The 15,674-nt window shown below is 45.1% G+C and overlaps 1 protein-coding gene across 2 annotated transcripts in view; it reads left to right on the plus strand.

Moving 5' to 3' along the window:
- FNBP1L (formin binding protein 1 like) overlaps nucleotides 1-15,674 on the plus strand; it is a 99,394-nt gene that overhangs the window by 70,014 nt on the left and 13,706 nt on the right. For both annotated transcript variants that reach the window (XM_075002437.1, XM_075002438.1), the window contains exons 6-9: nucleotides 2,603-2,707; nucleotides 3,302-3,430; nucleotides 5,758-5,904; nucleotides 14,681-14,884. In XM_075002437.1, coding sequence (XP_074858538.1) covers nucleotides 2,603-2,707; nucleotides 3,302-3,430; nucleotides 5,758-5,904; nucleotides 14,681-14,884 — 585 coding nt within the window. The remainder of the gene's footprint in view (nucleotides 1-2,602; nucleotides 2,708-3,301; nucleotides 3,431-5,757; nucleotides 5,905-14,680; nucleotides 14,885-15,674) is intronic.

The following is a 15,674-nucleotide window of genomic DNA, read 5'->3' on the forward strand; positions in this document are numbered from 1 at the left end:
GTTGAAGCTTTATGTTTGTGTGTATTACCAAATGAATATATTCAATTTATCGGCCCATTGCCAAGATAGGCAATGAACTATAAGTACAGTATATTCTACCTAATTTCTCTCTAAGTATTTATTCTCTGTTGGATTTACCCCTTTGAAGTTTATATGCTGTAGAAAAGTAGTTTTCAAATGTATTAGAATTTTCTTAAAAATAATACTCACTCCTGTGTTCCAGAAGTTGCTGCAAGCAATTCTTCAGCTATCAGTCCTTTTTCTTCCTAGCCTGCTCTCATTTGTGACCACCTACAGTTTATTTGAGACATAGCTTATTTTGTGGAGCAGTTTCACTAGTTAAGTTCCATTTTTTTTCACATTTTTATTTTTGTATTTTTTCTCTGGTGCTTCCATAGTAATTGTAGTAGATTATCGACATTTCAGCAAGTCAAATTTATTTCAGTGTTAAGGTATGCATTATTTAGGAAGACAGAGCTTTAAATCTGTTGTCAGCATTAGATTTGATCAAGATAGCATTTAACTAAAAGTTTTGTTCAAGAATATCCCTAAAGACTATCAAGTAGGTTTGTGCTAATTACACTTACGGCCAGTATAACAGAGGGATATAGGTAGAAAACTCCCAGGTTGGTGATCCAACATCATTCTTTAAAATCCCTGGAGTGAACGGTAGCAAAACGTAAACTCTACTTCCTGTGAATGAATGACACTTTTGAAATGATATTGACACAGGTTCCCTTACACGATGTTAGAGTGGTAGAAGATTCATGTTTAAGAAGGCAGAGTCAGAAGAATGAAAGAAATTTTTGAAGACACGAGGGCTTTATTCAGGGGTTGTACACTCATGGTTCAGGGTCCATCTGTGGTCTGAGCAGTTCCACAGTTTGGTCCACACAAGGCTGGCTGCTGGAATGTGAGGCCCTGGGGGAAGGTGTCCATGTTTTTTCCCCAAATCCAGCCCCTGCTCCAGCTTCTCCCCCTCATCACACCCCTTCTCTTATGCACCTTTCCCCAAGATGGGGGATGGTGGCCGATGGGAGTGCTATGTAATTTTGTTTCCTGTGACTTCTGCAGTGAGGGTTGGGTGGGGAGAAAGGGGAGAATGACCCCTGTTGCCAGCCCCTGTGCACCCCAGGCCCTGCAGGCTAACTTGAGTATCGGGGGTGGGAGGCATCCCATCCATAAGAATTCTCAATATCTGCATCGGAATAAATTTCAGTCACTCTGGATTTGTGACAGTAAAACAGCATTATCGGCCCTAAAAAGCCACCATTCAGGCAGATGTCAGCAATTCATTTGCTCATATACTTTCATAGTTTATTGGTGTGTATGTATTCTCCTTAATGTACTGTTTCAAGTCCTATCTAGTTCAGGTTTTAATAGGAATTAATCGGGCCTTGGTAAATATGATGAGCAACAGCTCTTTCTTGTCTTGGATGTTCAGTTATGGAGCATAAAATAACGCCATCAGGTGTCAACAGTAAGAGAATACTTTAAAATAAACATGTTTAAAATTGCAGTCTCAGTAAGATACCAATACAGAGAGTGCCCTTCTCAGTTAGATGCTCTCAAAATACACAAAGATTAGTAGTCTTTGGCTACAGTCTCACAACAGATCTCTGAAGGCTTGAGCTATGCTGTGAACTCTTATCTCTGACAGCTTTGTCATCAGTAATGTTAGCTGATGTGAAGCCAAGTATGGGTTAGTGTGGTCAGTATAGACCAGGACAAACATTGTTTAGCATCATGTCAGAGGGCTTAATTGTGGGTTAGCTGGAACTATTTATTCTGGTCTGTGCTCAGGTACCTTGTCGACTAACATCCTTGCAACAAGTTGGTTAAAGACATGAATTTGAAAATTCTACAGATGTCTAAGTTCAGATTTGGATTTTCTTTCCTAACCTCTTCTCCCCCTCCTCCCCACAGGTCCTCTGAATCTGAGCTAAAATCTGGGCCTAGCTGTTATTTATAAATAAATTTGTGCGTGGAATTGTATGTTTGTCATTTGGTTGCTCGTATAATAGTTTTAAAACCTAATTTGAACATTTGTGTGCTGGGACCCCATTAGAGTAAATGGAGTACAGGTTGAAGCTCTCTAGTCTGGCCCCCTCAGGACCTGACCGATGCTGAACAAGAGAATTTGCTGGGCCACAGGAGGTCAGTATTGTCCAGCAGCATTACCAACACTTCCAGTGCTCACTGGGCTCTTAGAAGACATTTAGGGGTAAATTAGAGCTAAATAACAGCACAGAACATTGAGAGTCAGGTCAGGTGTCTGCAAGTCAACTTTATGGGACCACAGAAAACTTGGCCACACCCACGATAAATGGTCATCTAGCTAACTAAAATTATGCTGAATTACAGATGTTGCCAGACTAGAGAGGTTCAACCTGTAAGGTAAAATTGTGGAGAAAGGTGGTTTGACTGCAGATCAAACAATGTCAGAGCTTTGGATTCAAAGGGAAGGCTCTTCACAGCCAGGATGTATGAAAACTTTTAATGGTCTCTAGCTATTTAATGGTATTTAGATATGTAGCTTTGAAGTTGCCTTAATAGTAAACCTACCATCCATTGCTTTGTTAATGTAATATGGTTTTCATAGAGCAAAAAGAAATTTGAGAGAGAGTGCAGAGAAGCAGAAAAGGCACAGCAAAGCTACGAAAGACTGGACAATGACACCAATGCGACCAAGGCCGATGTTGAGAAGGTAAGACCAATGACACTTCTTCCTCTCCTACTTCTCCCTATTAGAAAATTTTAATTTTGATGGTGGTACTGTTTTAGTAATATTTAAACAGCACAGTATACTTGTTTACAAAATTATAGGCAATGTCCAAGTTACAGTATAATCTTTTAAAATTTAATGTGTAGTGTAGAACTGGCAGTCTGTTAGCATATTGACAGATTATAGTATTTTTACTTATTCAAAGGAAGATGATTACTGAGGAAATTACAGATAATGTCTAAAACAGATGTATTGTTTGTTGTAATTTGGGGTGTCATGTGCCAAGAGTCTAGTTTAATGGTTTCTGCTGTATTGTCCTTCTGAACAACCTTTAGTTCAATGGCTAAAGCAGAAGCTTCTATGGCAGTTTCTAAATATGGCTGTAGATCAACATTACAGATTTAAAGATGCTCACATTCCTTCCCTTTTTTAATTATATGGAGAAATGTTTGTGTCTCACAGCTACTGTGACTAATGTTTTTGTGTAATTGGTGGGAAAGCTGGTTACAGTAATGTTATCTTTCTGTTGAAAGAATACAAATGAGGCATGTTTGTACTGATGTGCCTTCCCTTTAGGCTAAGCAGCAATTAAACCTGCGTACACACATGGCAGATGAAAACAAAAATGAATATGCTGCACAACTACAGAATTTTAATGGAGAGCAGCACAAACATTACTACATTGTCATTCCTCAGATTTACAAGGTAAAACAATATTTAATAAAATTAATTTCTTTATTTTTTGAGAGGGAAGAGAATTTCAAAATCTGAATCTTAGAGATCATCTTGGCAGATAATTTCAGTTACCTACACTGGTAAAGCCAAAGCGTCACTATCTAGGTTTATATTAGGTTGCATCTTTGGTCATAGCAATTACATTTATAAACATAGTTAAAACACTGCTGTAGTTTGTGTAACCGTTATAAATAGTAAGCTTTCGTCTTTCTTAAAGAATGCTAAAACATATTGCAAAAGAAGAAATAAGAGGAGAATAAAGATAGCTGATTGAGCAAATGCTGAAAAGAATCATTCTAGGAAGGTAAGGTCTTTGTATCCTCTAGTGGACATTGCACCTCAGCTATAGCTACCGATGGGGTGGGGATTATGGCACTCATAACAGATCTGGTAAAGTTTATTTAAAAAAAAAAAAAAGACTTTGCGCCTGAGAGAAAATTGCCCAAGCTACTTTCTGTAACACTGCTGAGAAAGAGAAATGTTTCTTTCAAGTACATGGATTCTGTGAAAGATTAATTTAATATAAAGTGAAACATAGAAGGCAACAATAGAGAAATTCCTCAAAGGTCTTCATTTCGGGTAACACTGGGAACTTCACAGGCCACTACTGAGAATCAGTGTGAGTGAAAACAGCCAAAAGTGGAACCCTTGAATTAATTTATGAGTGTAACAATCCGAGAATACTTGAGATTTTCCTGAAACATGGGAGAGCATTGCTGAAACATATATAAAAGAATTATTTATTTGAAACACTAGGAATCCTAGGAGGAAATTTTTTTTCCTTGTTAAAAACAGGTTTTTTTTAAATCAGGTGAGGAGTGCTACCTCCAGTGGGCCTGTCAGAAGATGACTAAGGAAGGAATTTTAGTGCATACCTGCTATTGCAGAAATCCATGTATTAAACAGACTCAGAAAAAAATATTTTTCTCCTTTGATCAGAGACTTTATTACATTTTCTGGGGTTGAAATATACTTTTGGTATGAGAAATTACACATTTCCTGATGCAAATGTGACCCCAAAGATGTAGTTTTGTTTTATAATGGTGTCTTTCAACATTTTTCATCTGTATACCTGCTCAACATTTTCAAATGCAGATGCAAATCCCTTTGGAAATCTTAGAGGTTGTCTGTGTTGTGTTCCCCCCCACCCCTCCACCGGCGTCAGCAGATTTACAGGTTGAAAACCACTGTTCTGTCGCAACACGTTTTTTTTTTCCAGACTACCTCAGCATAGCCTGTGGATTTCCAGAGGTCCAGGGAGCACAGGTTAAAAATGCTGATTTCTTAGGCTCTTTCTTTTTATTGTTTGTTTGCAAGTATTGAGTAATACTTACAGGAAAGTACCTGCTTCTTTACATGACTCAGCTGATACCATTTTATCTCAGGGAGATCACATGAGGTACAGTTTGCGACATCTGCTCCTGTTAAGGTAGATTGAGTAAAAGGTTAAGCCTAGCTCACATGCCAATTATTGTAGGTGACAGGTTGAGTTTTAAATATATTTATAACCATGTTCTATCGCAAGAATGGGATGAGCTTTGGAAAGGCATCATTGTATAAGTAATGTATTATTATTTTAAATGGTACTTGCTTCTGTTTTAAATGTGGGATTAGCCAATATCTAATGCAATACTTGAATAAGAAATGGTTCTAGTTGGCTTTCACTACAAAGCTTACATAGCGTTTTTTTTTATCCTTTTCCAGCACACACCTCTTGCAGGAAAAGTGTGTGTAAATGGGATATTAGAACTATGTCCCATTTGTATGTAATATTCCTATCATTTCCCAGTGCTTTTAAAAATTTCTGTTTGATTGGCAATGTGTGTAATGGAAGGAAAATTCAAAACAAACAAGATTTAAGAAAACCCTCAATTTCTTGGTCAGCTAAAAACAGAATTAAATGGGGGGTGGGAAGTTAAAAGATGGGAAAATCAGTTAGTTGTCCTACACATTTTCTAATGTGTGTCTGAAGTATTCTTAATTAAAGGAGGTGTCTGTGTGATCATAGGGGTAGCAGAGGATAGTGAGTCAGGAGCAGTGTGCCGATGAGAAGTGTCTTTCCAAATACCGTCTTTCACAGAGTATTCTGTCTTCATGATACCACTGTGTTCTGTACATCTTCTGCTTTAAAAAAAAATAGCATCAGACAAAATTTATTTAAGGAATGTTAATTTTTCATAGTTTCCGTATCTTGGAAAAATTTTATATTTTGTTATAAAATGGCTTCTGAATCTGCACATTTAACACGGTAAGCAAGAAATATCCGTAAACAAATTTCTTTTTTTTTTTCTTTGTAGCATCTTCAGGAAATGGATGAACGAAGGACTATCAAACTTAGTGAATGTTATAAAGGTTTTGCTGATTCTGAGCGTAAAGTTATTCCCATTATCTCTAAATGTTTAGAAGGAATGATTCTTGCAGCAAAATCAGTTGATGAACGCAGAGTAAGTGAATTCAGCTCATCTTGTTTTTAATACACATGAGTAAGTTAATCAATATGATAGCCATGTGGCATAACATTGAGAGGAGAAGCATTCTAAATATTTCAGTTCTATTGTCCACTTATCTTTTAATCTAGAAGAGCCAAATCTTGAAAATAATGTCGTGTTTGGCCATTTTACCTGAGTAAGAAATGAGGAGTTGTTTCAGGATTTGGTCAAAACCCTCATTTCTGTTTTGGTGTTAGTTGTCTGTATCAATTTTTTTATCCTTTCTCAGATTTTGGGTTCATCTCTGTTACATGACCCCACTAGTACTCAGTATGCAGGTTAGCTTTGCACAAATGACCATTCCACCTTAACAGTCTATTTGGAAAACTGTGGGTGGGTAGCCAGACCTGGATTACACTAAAGAGGTGCAGTTACATAGGGGCCCAATTTGAGGACAAAATATGTGGGGATGGGCAGTTAGTGGCTTCAGGGCCATATCTAGCATGTCAGATCATTTCTATTTGGCCTACCATTCTGTTGTGCAAAAGGGGGGAGATGCCACACCCCAAGGGTGACTACTGAGGAGAGGCGCAGGGGGTAGAAGGCACTGGCCATGTGATTACCCTCCCACATGAGTTCTCCCTGCACCATCCCTAGTCCAGGGAAGGGCTGGGATAACACCCCAGGCCATGCCTCTGCTCGCCTCTCCTCACCCCTGCTCTGTCCTCACTTGCCTCTTCCCCAGTCCTCCTGCCTGGAGCAATGTGGGCTGGAGAAGTAGCAAGGGTCTGGCACCAGCAGCAGGGGTCAGCCCTTCTCCCCTCCCACCCCATGCGCCAGCAGTGGTGGGACGAAGCGGAGCAGTATGGCCTCAGTCCTATCGCTTTGCTTCCTGCCAGTGATGTTGCGGGGGGCTGGTTTTACCTGCTCCCTGAGCAACTCCTGCTGCTGGCACCAGGCCCCCACTAGTCCTGTGGGCCACCCGGAGGATCTGGCCCCTTGCCTTTCCCTCCTACAGTGTTGAGGGACACATGCCCCTTCATGTTCTCCCTCCCCTGTGTCACCCATGTCACACACCCTACTCCCCAATTTCACCATATTCTAATTCTTATGTCTTCCATGTGGAAACTGTCATCTGTTATTGCCTATAGAAGTCACACTGCTGCTGTTTCTCTGAGAATGTTCCATTGCTCCAGTAGTGATTGGGGCTGCCCTGAGAACTGTATGCAGAAGTAAGATCATTCCTGACCTTTTTTTAAATATCTAATAATGCACTGACATCACAAACTGGAACTTGCCAGCAATTTTGAAATTCTAGTGAAGTTATTACAATTAACTTCATTTCTTTAAAAAAAAAAATCACGCTTCCACTGATGTTGTCCAAGGCTTTGCCCAAAAAAGTATTAAACATACTGGGTCAAAGCACAGGTCCATCTAGCTTGGTATCCTGTCTTCCCCCAGTGACCAACACCAGGTGCCCTTGAGGAATGTGGTGTGGTCAGACTCATTCCTGGGCCCCAGGCCCTCTGTTTAGTCCACTGGCCCCACCGTATGCACCATGTTACCCTTGTTGGGGCAGGGGGCAGTCTGGGGGGGAACCCTGTCCCCACCCACTCGCTCCGGGTTCCGGTCTAGGGACCCTGGACAGCCGCTTCCTGGGGAGGGCTGACTCATTTCGCTCTGGCCCCTGTAGCTTCTCTCCCTGGGCCACTTCCCCCAGACGCTTCTCCCTGGTATCCCCTTCCTTGAGTGGTAGTCGTGGCAGCCAGTCTCCTCCTTAGTTTGTGCTCCTTCAGCTGACCGGCTCCTCCCAAGTCTCTGGTGAGGTTCCAGGCCCTCCCTGGGTTGGGGCAACACAGCCCCCCTGGGTTGCTGAGGCTCCTCTCCTCTTTCGTGGCCCCAGCTGTTTCTCTCAGTCTCCTTCCTTCTCCTCACTCATTTCCCAAACTCTCCTTCACCACCTTCCCCTTGCCCTGCGTGGAGAAGAGCTTGTAAAGGTACCCCCTGAGTAGGATCAGCTGGAGCTGATTGATTTAGGGCAGCCTGCTCCTCAGCTGTTCCCACTTTGGTTGCCAGCTCTATCTCAGCTCTCTCTTCACTCCTGCCTCCCCTCTCCTGGCCCCACCCTGCCACACATCCCCCTCCCCAGTTCAACACGCTAGGGTTGGAGTACTTGGGACGGCATGCAGTGTACCTGAGACAGGCCATCAGTATTCCCATGCTGGGCCCCAGCCCTATGTTGTAGACGGCAGCTGAATGGCTGCAGGGACAGGAACCACTGGGTTATTCTTGCATTCCTGTCCTTGTTATGGTGCATCCATTGCAGGGGCGTGTGGTCTGTAACCAAGGTGAACTTCCGTCGCAGGAGGTAGTACCTCAGGCTCTCCATAGCCCACTTTACAGCGAGACATTCTTTTTCAATGATTGCATAGTTTCGCTCTCTGAGGAGGAGCTTGCGGCTTAGGTACAAGACAGGATGCTCTTGGTCTCCAAACATTTGGGAGAGTACTGCCCCCAAGCTGACTTCAGAGGCAGCAAGAATTCCTTCTCGAAATCAGGAGTGATGAGGACTGGATCACTGCATAGGGCTGCCTTCAGGTCAACAAATGCCTCCTCGGCTGTGGGGGTCCATTTCACCACCTCTGGGCCTTGGGCCCTCGTGAGTTCTGTCAGTGGGCAAGCCCTGGACACAAAATGGGGAATAAACCTCTGATAATGCCCCACTAGACCTAGGAATGCCCGGGCTTGCTTCTTCCGGACTGGCCGCAGTCAATTCTGTGTAGCTGCCACTTTATTCAGTTGGGGCTTCACCACGCCTCTTCCCACAATGTACCCCAGATATCTTGCTTCCGCCAGTCCTATTGAGCATTTTGCTGGGTTTGCTGTGAGGCCAGCCCCCCTCAGGGTATCTAACACCACCTCCACCTTCTCCAGGTGCGTGTCCCAGTCTGGGCTATGGATGATGACATCATCGAGGTACGCTGCAGCATACATGCAGTGCGGCCGTAGTAGCTTATCCATTAGCCAGCCGTTGGAATGTGGCTGGAGCACCATGTAGCCCAAATGGGAGGACGGTGTATTGATATAGGCCATCCGGGGTGGCAAAAGCTGTTTTCCCCTGGGCCATAGGGAATCTGCCAGTAGCCCTTGGTTAGGTCCATGGTGGACAGGAAGCGAGCCTTCCCCAACCGATCAGTTAATTCATCTATACGTGGCATGGGGTATGCATCAAACTTGGACACTTCATTTAGCCTTCGGAAATCATTACAGAACGAGAGGATGCCATCAGGCTTAGGCACCAAGACAATGGGGCTGGACCATTGACTATGGGATTCTTCGATTACCCCCAGCTCCAGCATCGTCCTCACTTCTTCTTGCACCTCCTGGCGCTTTGCCTCTGGGAGTCGGTAAGGCCTGAGCTGTACCCTTACCCCTGGGTCCTTGACAATATGGTGTTCTACCTCAGTGGTGCGGCCAGGGTTTGTTGAGAACACGTCTGAGTGCCGTTTCAGCGTGGTAAGGACCTCCTTCCGCTGGTCTGGGGTCAGCTCTGGAGAGACTTTTACTTGCTGTTCCTGGCCTTCCCTATCTTACCATCCCTAGGGCGACCAGCTGCACATCCCGGTCCCGACCGGGTTTCAGCAGGTTGACATGGTAAATTTGCTCTGTCTTCTGGCGGTCTGGCTGCCTCACCCTATAGTTTACTTCCCTCAGGACTTCAGCCACTTCATAGGGTCCTTGCCACTGGGCGAGGAGCTTGCTCTCCGCTGTCAGGATCAACACCATCACCCGGTCTCCTACCTTAAACTTCCGAACCCTCGCCTGCCAGTTGTAGTAAGTCTGTTGGGCCTCTCGCGCCTGCTCCAGGTGTTCGCGGATGATGGGGGGTGACTTAGGGATCCGGTCCTTCATCTGGAGGACATGTTCAATGATATTACGCCCTGGGTTTGGCTGCTCCTCCCAGGTCTCGTTCGCGAGATCCAGGATGCCTCGGGGTCTCCGCCCATACAACAGCTCGAATGGGGAAAAGCCCATGGAGGCCTGCGGCACTTCCCAGATTACAAACATCAGACAGGGGAGTAGGGCATCCCAATCTCTCCCATCCTGGCTTACTACCTTACAGATCATGCTTTTGAGGGTGCGGTTGAGCCGCTCCACTAGGCCATCTGTCTGCGGGTGGTAAACTGATGTTCTCAGAGCCTGAATATGGAGTAGCGCGCACAACTCCTTTATCGGTCGGGAGGCAAAGGGGGTACCTTGGTCAGTCCATAGCTCCTTGGGTATGCCTACATGGGCAAAAATCTGTAGCAGCTCTCTCGCAATGGTCTTTGAATAGGTGTTACGCAGAGGCACCACCTCTGGGTAGCGGGTGGCATAATCCGGGACTACGAAGATGTACTGGTGTCCTCGAGCAGACTTCTCTAATGGGCCAACTAAGTCCACTGCAGTCCTCTCAAAGGGGGATACCAATAATTGGTAGGGGGTATCAACGGGGCCCGCAGCTGTGGCATGGGCCCATGCAGCTGGCACTCGGGGAAGGAGGCACAATACTGCCGTACTTCAACATAGACCCCAGGCCAAAAGAACCTTTGCAGAATCTGGTCTAAGGTCTTCTCCACCCCAAGGTGACCGCCAAACCGGTGGCGATGGGCCAAGTCCAGTACGGTCCTCTGCTGCCTCTGGGGCACTAAGAGTTGTTCCACCACCTGGTCCTGGATGTTCACTACCCAGTACAGTAGGTCCCTCTTGATTATGTAGTAAGGCCCAGGACCCTTGGCCCTCCCTTCCATGGGGACCCCATTTACCGCCATTACTTCTTTACGTACGTTTTGATACACTGGGTCATCGGCTTGGTCCTTTGCCAAATGTGTATGGGAGGGTCCCACCTTCTCGAGTTCAAGGATGTCATCCTCTTCTGGTCTATGGGGTTTGGCGGTACTGGGCCGAGGCTCGGGCCCTCCCTGCTCCCGTACCCTGCTCTGTTGGGCCAGTTCTGTGTTCCCCCCAACTAGGGCTTGCCTCCGGTTTCCAATCAGGATCCGGGTTCCCAGGTGCTTGGCAGCCCTTCTCTCACGGCGGGACTTGCGGGGCTTCCCGGGTGCAGAGAACAGATCTTGGGCAAACTCCCAGGAGGCTAGGGGTGCTTCCCCTATTCCCCCTTTGCCTTTGGGCAGCAAATTACTGACTCAAGGAAAGTCCCACCCAATCACTACTGGGTAGGGAAGCCCTGGGATTACTCCTGCTGTCACCTTGGCCACATTCCCCTGGACCTCTGTCTGTACAGGGATGACTGGGTAATAGTTCACGTCCCCATATACACAGGCTACCCCGGTGCGCTTGGCCCGGGACGGTTGGTCTTGTCCCACTAGTTGCCCTGAGACCAGGGTGACGGCGCTTCCCGAGTCCACCAAGGCTGTGGTATCCACCCCATTTATCTTCACTCTCCATGTATACGGGTGGAGGGCTCTCTCTGCACCCATCATGTGTATCAGGCCACAGGGCCCCACCCTGTCCCCGAGGCCACACTGCATGGGCTCCTTGATGTGTGGACACTGGGCTGCTATATACCCGATCTCTCCACATGCATAACACCGATATCCACTATGCAGCAGCTGTCTATTCCTTGGACTACCTGGCCTGGCCTCCTGACTCTCCTTTCTAGTAACCCCCGGCCCCTTCAGGGCCTCTGACAGCTCTCCTTTCTTCCACCCCCTGTCCTGCCCAGGGATTCGGAGGAGCAGGCCTTAAAGGCAGGAGTGGCTCGTTTGGCTGGCCCAGCATCTTTCCTGGGGGCGAGTAGGGAGAGGCTCCTGGTAGATAGCTGTCTCTCTACCAGCATCACCATCTCATTGTAGGAGGAAGGGTTGTTCCGGCTAACGCATCCTTGCAGATTGGATGGAAGTTCCCGCATATTAATGGTCCAGTACAATGATCTCTACAATCCTCTCTGGTGCGTAGGTCTTGGGTCATAGCCACCTTCAAGCCAGGTGAATTAGGTCAAACAGCTGGGACCTTGGGGTTTTCCCTTCTTGGTACCTCCATTCATGAAACCACTGGGCCCTAACAGCAGAAGTCGCCCCAGATCTGGCCAGGATTTCTGTCTTCAACTGGGTGTATTCATCCTCAGGCATGTCAAAATAGGCCTCCTGCTCCTCACCACACAGGAACGGTGCCAGGATGCTGGCCCACTGGTCTCGGGGCCAACCTTCCCATGCGGCCGTCCTCTCAAAGGCTAAGAGGTACACCTCCACATCGTCTTTTCCTGTCATTTTTTGGAGGAAGTTACCAGTCCACCGGAGTCGGGTTCTATCTAAGCCGGGTATGTGGGCAGTCAGGGTTTTTAGCTGCAGCACCACCTCTTCCAGGGTCGCTCGGTTCTGAGTAGCCTGGCTTATCAGCAGCTGGTTAGTTTCTTGCTGCAGCCGCAGGGCCTCCTGCTGTGTAGCTGCATACGCCCGGGTGGCTTTCTGCTGGGCTGCGGTAGCGTGTACGAGGGCCTTTACTATGTCTTCCATCGTGTCAGTCTCACTATACTGACAGTGGGTTGTTCCGTTCTAGGTGGGTCTGCCGCAGGGTCTCACAGCAGCTCCTATCCCTCCACTGCCACCATGTGTGGTGTGGTCAGACTCATTCGTGGGCCCCAGGCCCTCTGTTTAGTCCACTGGCCCCACCATGTGCACCACGTTACCCTTGTTGGGGCAGGGGGCAGTCTGGGGGGGAACCCTGTCCCCACCCACTTGCTCTGGGTTCCGGTCCAGGGACCCTGGACAGCTGCTACCTGGGAGGGCTGACTCATTTCGCTCTGGCCCCTGTAGCTTCTCTCTCTGGGTCACTTCCCCCAGACGCTTCTCCCTGATATCCCCTTCCTTGAGTGGTAGTCGTGGCAGTCAGTCTCCTCCTTAGTTTGGCTCCTTCAGCTGACCGGCTCCTCCCAAGTCTCTGGTGGGGCTCCAGGCCCTCCCTGGGTTGGGGCAACACAGCCCCCCTGGGTTGCTGAGGCTCCTCTCCTCTTTCCTGGCCCCAGCTGTTTCTCTCAGTCTCCTTCCTTCTCCTCACTCATTTCCCAAACTCTCCTTCACCACCTTCCCCTTGCCCTGCGTGGAGAAGAGCTTGTAAAGGTACCCCCTGAGTAGGATCAGCTGGAGCTGATTGATTTAGGGCAGCCTGCTCCTCAGCTGTTCCCACTTTGGTTGCCAGCTCTGTCTCAGCTCTCTTTTCACTCTCCTGGCCCCACCCTGCCACAGAAAGAACAGCTCAAAGTAATCATCAAGTGATCTGTACCCAGATTCAGACTAGGCGTAATGTCCCTTCGATTATGGCTAATAATCCTCCATTATTTTATCTAGTTCTTTTTTGAACCCTGTTACAGTCCAATTTATTTGGATGATGCCTAGTTCTTGTATTATGAGGAGTGAATAATGTTGTTGTCAACTTTCTCTACACTGGTACAATGTTCCTTTCAATATACTTCAGCACAAAATTGGGGGAAAAGCGTCTACTTCCAGGCCTCCCCCTTCAGTTCTTGGCCCCTTTGCTGAGGCTGCCAGTAAGGTTACCAGGTGTGATGATGGAATTTGCAATCTGGATGCTTCTTGACTGGGAACTAGACTGCCAGTAGTTTAATTTAGATGAGCTGCTGAAGAGCTGCTTGAAAGACACAGACAGCAGTTTGATCCCACAAAGACGTAAGTGTAGAAACCATGTGATTATAAAGTCCAGTCCCCACAAATGAGAAAATTCTAGAATTGTCAGCCTGTGCAACATTAATTTAGCTTCTGTGGTACAGAGCATTATGACAGTCTTTAAACTGAATGATCACACCATATACAGGTTGAACCTCTCTTATCTGAAACATTCTCATCTGGCAACATCCATAATCCAGCATGACTATAGTTAGTTGGATGACCACTTTATCCTGGGTGTGGCCAAGTTTCCCATAATGTTTGTTTCCAGCCGCCAGTCCTGGTTCTCAGTGTTGTGTGCTGTTACTTAGCTGTAATTTACCCCTTCTAAGAGCCCAGTAAGCAGTGAAAGTGTTGGTATTACTGCTAGATAAGATTGACTTCCCATGGTCTGGCACATTCTCTCATTCGGCACCAGTCAGGTCCCAAGGGTGCCAGATTAGAGAAGCTCAACCTGTATATGTGAGATACTGTACTGTCAATTTGATTGTACTCACTGAAGTGAGAGTTTTATCCCTGGCTTCAGTAGTTGCAGCATTGGATCTTATGCTAATAATATATAAAAACATAAACCATTTTACAAAAGGTTATATAAATAATAATAATTAATAATGTATTTTTCATGTGTTGTTAGAACAGTTTTTACCAAAAAAGTCCATATGAAAGCTCACTAATTTTGTCTGAAATAGGATGTATTATTATTGTAGAATAGAATGAAGGCAGGTGCAATGTTTTGTTTAATGTATATTAATAAATTATTAAATATTAATGTTTAAAACTCCTGTGTATTTACAGCAGCTAAGTTTGTCAGATGTTAATTTTGAATGGCAGTATGGTTCTCTTTGGAAGTAGTAGATACAGTCTGTGGATCCCCAGTGATCTGCAGATCACAGATTCATAATCTCTGGATTACATGTTAGTATAAACATTAATAGGAAGTCTATCTTTAAACTTAATTATTCATTCAGAAAGAATATTCATGTCTGGAATTATCTTTTATGCAGTCCATGTTCCTTCTGTTGTCATGACTGAGCATGTTTATAACATAGTCAATGCAGTAAGATTCGTACGTACAGTTTTTAAAGATCACTAATTTTGCTCATATATAGGATTCTCAGATAGTGATAGACTCCTTCAAGTCTGGGTTTGAACCTCCTGGAGACTTCCCATTTGAAGATTACAGTCAGCATATTTACAGGACTGTCTCTGATGGAACAATCAGTACACCGAAACAGGAAGGAATGAAGATTGATCCCAAAAGCACTGTGGGCAAGGCTAAGGGAAAACTGTGGCTTTTTGGAAAGAAGCCAAAGGTAATAATTGTGAAGTTGCTTTTCTTGAATAAAAATGTGCTCAGGATTTGTAGTTTGTGGTAGGAGAATTACTTTTTTAAAGGTGTCTCGCAAAAAGAAAATTAAATTATAGTCTTTCCTCTTTACTTTGCAGGTAGAGGTATCAAATGGATGTTATCATCTGTTGATAGTTTTGAAAGTTTGTGATAGTATTTTCATAAGAGTGTTTTCTATTTGCAAACATGAGCGTTTTGGACATATAGTAAAACATCCGATATTTTCTGAGTTCCCTGTGGGCAGGTGCCAAAGGCAATCTTCAAACTAAATAGACTAGCAGCACTACTGTGGCACTTCAGACTAAATAATAGTTATAAAGCTGCTTTTGATAAAAAGTTTAGAACAGAGATACTACTCTTCTCTTACTTCTGTGCATGTACATTTAATTGACGCTTTCTATGAAAGTCGCCTTAAAGGACCAACAAACAGGATCACTTATACTAGTGTTGGCTATTTAAATGAGTAATTAAACATACAAATATTAAATTACATTTATTTTAGATCTTTATTACTTGTACCATATTGGAGCATATAAACCATTTAATTATTCCTTCAGATTTTAATGAGGACTTTCAGTGCTCCTAGTCCATAGCAACTTCGTGTGAAACAGGCTTTATTATGTTGACAGAACTGCTCTCCATATTTCTTCTGAGTTGGGATTTGTTTTTTCAGATAATATTCCAGATACACAGGTAGTCTTCTAAGAGGAGAGATGGAATATCTAATTTCTGTGTCCTCTTCGTCATACATTTTC

Source organism: Carettochelys insculpta, chromosome 9, assembly GCF_033958435.1.
Source record: "Carettochelys insculpta isolate YL-2023 chromosome 9, ASM3395843v1, whole genome shotgun sequence".
Lineage (NCBI taxonomy): Eukaryota > Metazoa > Chordata > Testudines > Carettochelyidae > Carettochelys > Carettochelys insculpta.